The 9,839-nt window shown below is 41.3% G+C and overlaps 1 protein-coding gene across 2 annotated transcripts in view; it reads right to left on the bottom strand.

The window, feature by feature from the left end:
- Window positions 1–3,876: 3,876 nt before the first annotated feature.
- Window positions 3,877–9,839, bottom strand: part of tepsin (TEPSIN adaptor related protein complex 4 accessory protein) — a 37,844-nt gene continuing 31,881 nt past the window's right edge. For both annotated transcript variants that reach the window (XM_080209611.1, XM_080209609.1), the window contains exons 12-13: window positions 7,348–7,482; window positions 3,877–6,087 (exon numbers count right to left, since the gene is read on the bottom strand). In XM_080209611.1, the coding sequence (XP_080065737.1) occupies window positions 5,329–6,087; window positions 7,348–7,482 (894 nt within the window). In that variant the 3' untranslated portion in view covers window positions 3,877–5,328. The remainder of the gene's footprint in view (window positions 6,088–7,347; window positions 7,483–9,839) is intronic.

Raw genomic sequence — 9,839 nt, 5'->3', positions numbered from 1 at the left:
CTTTATAGGAAGGGGTATAGAGTATAAAAGCTGGCATCTGATGTTGCAGTTGTATAGAATGTTGGTTAGACCGCATTTGGAGTACTGCATCCAGTTCTGGTCGCCGTACTACTGGAAGGACGTGGAGACCCTGGAGAGAGAGCAGAGGAGGTTTACCAGGATGCTGCCTGATATGGAAGGTCTTAGCTACGAGGAGAGATTGGGCAAATTGGGACTGTTCTCCCTGGAAAGACAGAGAATGAGGGGAGATCTAATAGAGGTGTATAGGATTATGAAGGGTATGGATAGAGGGAAGCTTTTTCCCAGGTTGGATACAAAAATCACGAGGGGCCACGGGCTTAGGGGGAGAGGGGAGAGGTATAATTCAGATGTTAGAGGGAGGTTTTTCACGCAGAGGGTTGTGGGAGCCTGGAATGCACTGCCAAGCAGGGTGGTGGAGGCAGGCACGCTAGAGTTGTTTAAGGCTTACTTGATAGGCACATGAGCAGACTAGAGATGGAGGAATACAAAAGACTGTTCTAAAAAAGGATCAAGAGCCTCAGGACATTCCTGGGAATCAATAGATTCCTATGGGCCGTCCAACATATTGTATGGCTCACCTGTCTTACGTTTGAGCTTCTGGGGATCTTCCGTGAATTATCTGTATAACCTGTGTATGTTTATTAATGTCTTTTTTTTCACATCCACAGGTGATTCGGTCTGCCTTGTTGGCCAACAAGGGGCATACACGCGGTGGGTCGTGCGAGGGCTGCTCTTGGATATTGCTTCGAGAGTTGCCTAGTGCTTCACGTCATTAGTGTACGCTTAAACTGGACCAACTGATGGACAACACGACAACTCAGTGACTATCACTGTTTGTTGTGCAGATACATGGACCTGGGTCGGATCTCCCACTTGGTTTGGTGTCTGCGGGAGTTTGCACATTCTTCCCCTGCTTGCGTGGGTTTTCTCTGGGTGCTCCAGTTTCCTCCCACACCCCAAAAACGTGCTTTTAGGCTGATTGGTGTTAACAAATTGTCCCTAAATTAGACCTCCCTTAATCTGGCACACATACAATTTTCTAAATTTGCACACCTTTATTATGGAGTCCAAGAGGCGTAGGCAAAAGTCATAGGTAGAAGGAGGATTGGAATGAGGCACTCACAATGTTAAAATGGCGGCATGGGCTTGTTGGGCAGAAAAGCCTGTTTCCTGGGCTGTGTTGTTCTTTGTAATACAGATTTCATAGTTACTGGGATGACACACCAGGATGCATATGGAGAGTTATTTGGAAAACAAATCTTGCAGGTGCAGTAACTTGAGTTTAAGGGACACTTGCTGTTGACAGAGATGTGCCCATGCCAAGTTTGATTCTAACTGACTTGCAAAAACAATCAGAAAATGTACTGTCAAATGAGCTGCATTTCATGGTTGCCACTTACCTCAACATCACAAAAACAGATTATCTGGCTATTCATGGTAGTTTTGCTGTGTGCTAATTGGCTGCTGCATTTTCTCCAATAGTGATTACATATCAAAACGTGTTCCGTTAAGCAATTGTGATAAATGGTCAAACAAAATTCCACTGCTTCTCTGGTGTTGTGGCAAGTTCATCTGCAGTTGCTGGCTTGGGCACACCTGACAACCGAACTTAGGTTTAATTCACCTCCAGTAATGTTTGCTTTCCTTCTGATACCCTCCACCATAGCTGAGAGCCTAGACACAAGAAACAGGAGCAATAGACCATACTGCCCACTAAGCCTGCCTTGCTATTTGATATGATCATGGTCTTTAACTCCACTTAACAATCTGTTCCCCATATATCTTGATATTGTGAAATATCAAAAGTCTATCCCAGTCTTAAATGTCTTCAACTTCAGAGTATCCACAGTCCTCAGGCAGATGATTTCAAAGATTCACAACACTTTTAAGAGAAGCAATGTTTCCTCATCTCTGTCCTAAATAATCAGCCCCTCATCCTTAGATTGTGTTCCTATATTTCAGATTCCCCAACAAGCAGAAATGATCTTTGGGCATCAACTCTATTAATCCCCTTTAGAATCTTGTCTGTTTCTAAAGAGCACTTCTCGTTCTTCTAAATGCCAGATAATATAGGCCCAACTTACTCAATCTCACATCATTGAACATATCCCTCATCCAGGTACCAATTTAGTGAACCTTCACTGTATTGTCTCCAGTGCAAGTTTTTTTTTGTTCATGGGACGTGGGTATTGCTGAACCAGCATTCATTGCCCATCCCTAATGCCCTGAACTGAAGGGCTTGTTAGGCATTTCAGAGAACATTTAAGAGTCAACCACATTGACACAGATCTGGAGTCACATCTGGGCCAGACCAGTTAAGGATGGCAGATTTCTTTCTCTAAAGGGCAACTGGCAATAGTTTAATGATTATCATTAGATTTTTAATTCCAGATTTTTTTCAAGTTTCAACATTTGCCATGATGGGATTCAAACTTGGGTTTGCAGGTCTGGTTCGCTGGATTTCTAGTCCAGTGACAATACAACTATGCCATTACTGTACATCTTTGCTTAGATATGGAGATCAATACTGCATACAGTACTCCAGATGTAGTCTTAGCAAAGTCCTGCACAATTGTAACAAGACTTCTTTAATCCTGTCCTCCCATCCTCTTAGAATAACTTTTTATTCATTCTTGGGATGTGGGCATCACTGGCTGGGCTGGCATTTATTGCCATCTCCAATTGCCCTTGAGAAGGTGTTAGTGAGCTGGCACCTTGAACTGCTGCAGTCCATGTGGTGTAGATACACTCAGTGCTATTAGGAGTTCTGGGATTTTGACCAGTGACAGCAAAGGAATGACAATATATTTCTAAGTGAGGGTAGGGGGGTAGCTTGATGGAGAACTTCCAGGTGCTAGCAGCCCTGTGTTTGCTCCCCTTGTTCTTCTAATAGTCATGGATTTGGAAAATACTGTCCGAGGACGCTTAAGTTCCTGCAGTGCATCATCTAGACGGTACACACTCCTGCCTCGGGTGTGGAAGGACTGAATTGTTTCTGGATGGATTGTTTTGACCTTGACAAGCTTCTTCAATGTTGTTGGAACTGCATGCTTCCAGGCAAGTGTATTCTCTCACACTCAGGCTATTCTCCCCAGGATTCCTAGTTTCTGACCTGGGCTTGTAACCATGGTATTTATTTATATGGCTTGTTCAGTTTTCTGGTCAATGGTACCCAAGATATTGACAGTGGGGTATTCAGAGATGGTAATGCCTTTAAAGGCCAAAATGCCATTAGCCTTTTTAATCGCTAGCTGTACCTGCATGCTAACCTTGTGTTCTTTGTACAAGTACACCCAAGTCTCTCTGAAAATCAACATTTACAGGTTTTACTCTTCTAAAATATCCTACTTTTCTTCCAACCGAAGCAAATAAACTAACACATCATTCCCATCTGCCATCTTGTTGCCCAATTACAATCTATCTGTATCTCTACAGCCTCACAGCCTCCTCCCCAAAGGTTACCTTTGTATTGTCAATAAATGCAGAAATATTACTTTGTTCCTTCACTTAAAGATAGATTGCAAGTTCCTGCAGCACTCCAATAGTCACAACCTTCAAACTTGAAAATGCCTCTTGCATTCCTGTCCATTAATCAATCTTCTTTCCATGCTAACATATTATTTCAACTCCATGAGTTCTTACCTTGTCTCACAACCTTTTAGGTGGTACCTTATCAAATTCAGTTTGCAAAGCCAGGTATGCGACATCTACTGGTTGTCCTTTGTTTATTCAAGTTATGTTCTCAAAAAAAAATTTTTCAGAAGTGAAATTCTGATAACTTTGTTAATTTGTTTTAATGACAATATATTGTTCTAAGCCTCCAGGTAACTCCCCCATCTCCCCCTTCCCCACCAAATGCCCTGCAATGTCTGTAACTCAGTCAAAGTTGTACAAATTACAGACATTTATTATAGGTAAAGTCTGGGGTTGTAATGCATTCCACAGATAGCCACATGTTGCACTAATGAGATTACACGAATCAACCAGAGGTATACAATGGAAGCAATGAGGTATCACAATTTAGTTCAGCACTGAATTTTCTCCCAACCACCTACCTCTACCTTACTTCACCTTTCACTGTTAAAAATCTTCATAAGTACCTCTCTTTAGTCATTTCCTCCCCTCACCCTGAGACTCTTGTCAGTTCTGCTCAGTGTCCTGCCAGTTGGCAGCTCCAAAATGGCAAACTCATATTCCCCTTATGCAGTCTCCAAAAATTCAGATTCAGAGTTTCACCCTTCATGGCTAGGTGGCACAGTAGTTTGCCTTGCTGTCTCACAGCACCAGGGACCCAGGTTCAATTCCTGGCTTGGGTCACTATGTGGAGTTTGCACATTCTTCCCATTTCCTCCCACAGTCCAAAGATGTGCAGGTTAGGTGGACTGGCTGTGGTAAATTGTCCCTTAGTGTCAGGGGGATTAGCTGATAGGGCTTGGATGGGATTGTGGTCGGTGCAGACTCGATGGGCCGAATTGTTGTCTTCTGCAGTGTGGGATTCTACGCTCTAAGATAATTCAATATCATCTTTGGCTGTGACGTTTCACTGACAACAGAATTTGGTTTGGCTTTAAACACAAGAGGTGTGAAACGTAAAAGGTTAAGTTACAACAACTTCTGGTGCAACATTAAAAATGGTACTTTTATTAATCAGCAGCATTTGTAATATATTGAAACCACTCTTAACTTGATTAGGCACACCCTTGTCACAAGCAAACAATCTTCAGAATGAGGATCTTATTTTCATTTTCACACCTGCATCAAGCAGCTGGCACAGTGACAAGCTGGCAGAACAACATAATCATTGAAATTTGCACTTGCCCCATTTTCATTTTACAGTATTTAGCAACATATTCTTTCAAAGCATGCTTTGGTTGTTATACCATGTGATGTGAAATCAAATCTATATTTTCCAATTTCATTGATGTAAAATATCAATTTGCATTCCACAAACACACTGTTCCTGAAGTACGCTGTGGAAGAATGTATGACATCCAATTAATTGTAGTTTTGCAAACAAATTTAACGTTTGACAGCCACCTTAAACAATCACGTTTAAAACTGCTGTTTTGGTTGGTTTGAAGGCACAAAGTTTATCATTTGAATTCAATAGTGACTCATCTTCAGCTGCCAGTTTTGTTCTAAAAATGGCTGCTTGATAGTGTCTCTGATATCACCACAAATGCTAGATTCTACAATCAGTATTCTGATAAACAGAATCTATGCCTCACCTGTGGGAACAAAATCTAAAATAACTTGTGTGCGAAAGTGCCATACCGGTTTCATTTTGGTTGAAGGTTGAGTGACTATTCAGATGCTGTGTGAAGAGAAGGATGTATTAAGAAAAGAGAATACAGATGTCTGGTTACATTGAGAGTCAATTTGTCCTCGATCACTCTGTGGTATTTTCACCTCAGTTGTGCCACATACCGTTATTTTATTCTGTTCTGCTGAAGTGTGCATTTCTCTGGATGATCCTTGGTTAATGCAGGGCTTCAGAAGTGGAGCAGGTGATTCATGTACCACCAAAACCATATCAGCAAACAAAGAGAGTTTACTGTCTGTTGGGTCTTCAGAAGCTGTGCTCTGGCACTGTGCAGATTGTAGTCTGGAGTCTGCAGCTATTCTCTTGTGCTGCTCATAGTGAGAGTTTTGTTCAGTCACAGAAGTTTGTGTTACAGCTTCTGAATGCAGTTGAGGTTTTTCAGGGTCTGCTGCACAGGATGAAATTTCAGTCACCTTTTCTGTAAATTGAGTTTTAACCTCTGGCATTGAAAGGGATGGAAATATCGAGCCCTGGTTTTCTTGTGAGGCTGAGCTTCCTTGTGACCGTGGAGGTGAACATAAAGATGATCCTGGTTTTTTCTCCAATAGTGAAACCTTCTCCAATACGGGAGGACAATGTAATGGTTCAGTCAATGCTTTCCCTTTCTGCCCTGAAGTGAAGTTGGTTAAAGGCGTCACAGTATTACATAGCAGGGTGTCACGAGAAATAGCCAGAGCGATTTCTGAGGCCGAGCCCCGAGTTACTGTCTTACTACCATCCAAAGCCTGAAACTGCCTCAGGATCTTTAAAAGAAATGAACAAAATGTTTACATTATTTGTACCTTTTATGATTCTACCTTGGCACCTCTTTTGGTGCACATTGCCAGGATTTTCTGCCTCCCACAATGACAGTCTTTGTCCCATGCAAAAGTTGACCGATTTAACAATAAATTTTCTCTTATCCCAATTTCCTCTCCTTGATACCAGCAGCAACAAGCATTTTAATAGTACTGCTTTTAAAGTATTAAGACACGGCAAGGCATTTTTCCCTTCCGTCCTCCATACCATGTCACTTCCCAGAAAGCAATGGAGTTTTCCTTATTGAGGAAAAGAGCCTCGTAGAAGCTGCACCTTGCTCCCAGCTCAGCCCAGCACCTAGTTGAGACAGTTTGTTTTGTGAGATCTTTGCAGATAACTCTGTCCTTTCATCTTTAACAGTTCTTCAAGCATGCAGTGCTGGGATTTTGTACCCATTCCTGCAATCCACCTCGAAGAGAAAAACTCCCCCTCACATTCTCCAGCCACCATCAAGAAAGAACTTGCATATAAATTGCACCATTTAAAGTCCACACATCTCAGAGCACTTCACAACCACTGAACGTGTTTTCGAGTACAGTTAGTGTAAGAAAATATGGAGGCAACTGCACAGAGCTACCCACAAACAACAGGGGTGATGAATAGAGGCAATCTGTTTTTGGTGGGTTGGGGTTGAGGGAGGAACATTAGCTAAAACTCAGCAAGAATTTCCTGTTTTCAACAACACATTCACTGAAACATGCCAGACATCTCATCCCAGTACAGCCTTATACCACATTGAAGAGTCAGTTTATCTCTGGAGCACTCTATTGTGATAATCACAGCTGAACATCGAGATGAAATGAGGTGTTAGTTGTCATAACCATCATATGCCAAAATTGTTATTGGACGCTGAATTCTGAAGGGGCTAAAGCTACACTAGAGTAAACTATAGCCAACTGTGGGGAAGGTGGAGGAGGCCGGGCCTAAAGAGAAGTTAATGATGAATAAATATAAAATATAACCATGGGAAATAAAAGTATGAACAAAAATGAATAAGCATTAACTAATGTGTATTATTATTACAAACTGAGGGCAGGCTAGAACATGATTATTACTTGAATCATTTCACTTTTCCTCAAGATTACAAGCATTTGACAATTAGCTTAAAATAAGGTCCCTGGGGTCTTGCTTATAAATGTGCAATGTTTTGAAAGAAAACATTTTCTTAACCGTGGGAATAGTGATGATTTTGACAAGTAACTTACCTTAGTGGCTCGATTAGTCACGGGCCCTGGTCTACCCTCACTCAACTGCCGCAGGCACTTGTGGGTGATTGTAAATATCTGATCATGTGATAACAGGTCAGAGCACATCAGGGTGGAGAGAATGCTCATAGACCTCTACAAGAAGAAAATAAATCACCATGAAGAATATATTTAAAAAGGGCAAAAACAGTTCCTCCATACACAGTATATACAGACACAACTATTAAAGACTGTACATCTGCCACTTGCTTGTGAACAAACTGCTGAGATAGTTAAGTAAACACAAGTTGAAGGAATCCAAGATATCTGTGAAGGGTCCATATTTACAGTCTAAACAATAACTCCAGAAGAATTTCAATCTTTGTCAGTGCCTCTGGAGTTACGAGTGACAGTGATTCTTCTAATTTCAGGAAAACTAATAGCCCAAAGCATTGCAGCTTCCAAACAGTCACAATAGTTCCTTTGCTTGTATGAATGAAATCCTGGAATTGCACACCACAGGGACAGATATACTATTATAAGATCTGGGAGCAGGAATAGGCCATCTGGCCCCTCAAGCTTGCTTTGCCATTCAGTAAGATCATGGCTGATCTTTTTATGGACTTAGCTCCACTTACCCGCCCCCTCACCATAACCCTTAATTCCTTTACCATTCAAAAATCTATATTTGCCTTAAAACATACAATGAGGTAACCTCAACTAGTTTACTGGGCAGGGAATTCCACAGATTCACAACTCTTTAGGTGAAGAAGTTCCTCTTCAATTCAGTCCTAAATCTGCTTCCTCTTATTTTGAGGCTATGCCCCCTAGTTCTAATTTCTCCCGCCAGTGGAAACAACCTCCCTGCTTCTATCTTATCTATTCTTTTCATAATTTTATATGTTTCTATAAAATCCCCCCTCATTCTTCGAGATTCCAATGAGTAAGCCCCAGTCTACTCAGTCTCTCTTCATAAGCCAACCTCTCAACTCCAGAATCAACCTAGTGAATCTCCTCTGCACCTCATCCAGTGCCAGTATATCCTTTCTCAAGTGAGGAGACCAAAACTGTACACAGGTGTGACCTCACCAGCACCTTATTCAGCTGCAACATAATCTCTGTTTTCAAACTCCATTCCTCTAGCAATGAAGGACAAAATTCTATTTGCCTTCTTAATTACCTGCTGCACCTGCAGATCAACTTTTTGCAATCCATGCACAAGGACACCCAGATCCCTTTGCACAGCAGCATGCTGCAATTTTTTACCATTTAAATAATAGTCCATTTTGTTGTTATGCCTACCAAAATGGATGACCTCACATTTACCAACACTGTACTCCATCTGTCAGACCCTTTTCCACTCACCTAAACTATCTATATCTCTCTACAGATATTCAGTGTCCTTTGTACACTTTGCCCTACCACTCATTTTCATGTCATCTGTGAACTTTGACATACTACACTTGGTCCCCAACTCCAAATCATCCTTGTAAATTGTAAACAACTGCAGTCCCAACACTGATCCCTGAGGCATACTAGTCACTGATCGCCAAACAAAAAAAAAACAGCCATTTACCGCCACTCTTTGTTTTTTGTTCGTTAACCAATCCTTTATCCATGCTAATACATTATCCGTAATGCCGTACACGTTTATCATATGCAGCAGCTTTTTGTGCAGCACCTTGTCGAATCCAGATACAACACATTCACCAGTTCCCTGTTGTCCACCATGTTTGTAATGTCTCAAAGAATTGCAGTAAATTAGTTAAACATGACCTGCCTTTCATGAACCCATGCTGCATCTTCCCAATGGGATAATTTCTATCCAGATGTCTATTTCTTCCTTGTTGATAGTTTCAAGTATTTTGCCCACTACAGAAGTTAAGCTAACCAGCCTATAGTTACCCGCCTTTTGTCTACCTCCTTTTTAAAACGGTGGCATCACATTTGCTATTTCCCAATCTGCGGGAGCCACCCCACAGTCCAGCGAATTTTGGTAAGTTATCACGAGTGCATTTTCCCTGCCATCTCTTTTAGTATCTTGGGATGCACTCCATCAGGATCAGGAGATTTGTCTACCTTTAGCCCCATTAGCTTGCCCAACATTACTTCTTTGTGATAATGATCATTTCTAAGTCCTTGCTTGCCATAGCCTTCTTGTCATCTATTTTTGGCATGTTATTTGTGTCTTCCACTGTGGAGAGCGGCACAAAATACCTGTTCAATGCCTCAACTATTCTCATTTCCTGTTATTAAATCCCCCTTTTCATCCTCTATAGGGCCAATACTTTTTCAATTTATATATTTGTAGAAACTTTTACTATGGTTTTTACATTCTGAGCTAGCCTGCTCTTGTATTCTATCTTACTTTTCTTTATAGCTTTCTTCATGGCTTTCGGTTGACCTTTAAAGATTTTCCAATCCTCCAGTTTCCCACTAATCTTTACCACTTTGTGTGCATCTTTGTTCAATTTGATACTTTCCTTTATTTCCTTAGATAGTCATGGCTGATT

Source organism: Carcharhinus amblyrhynchos, chromosome 21 (assembly GCF_965287045.1).
Source record: "Carcharhinus amblyrhynchos chromosome 21, sCarAmb.v2.hapA, whole genome shotgun sequence".
Lineage (NCBI taxonomy): Eukaryota > Metazoa > Chordata > Chondrichthyes > Carcharhiniformes > Carcharhinidae > Carcharhinus > Carcharhinus amblyrhynchos.
Note: the sequence above shows the minus strand (reverse complement) of the source record. Positions and strands in the feature narration are given on the sequence as shown.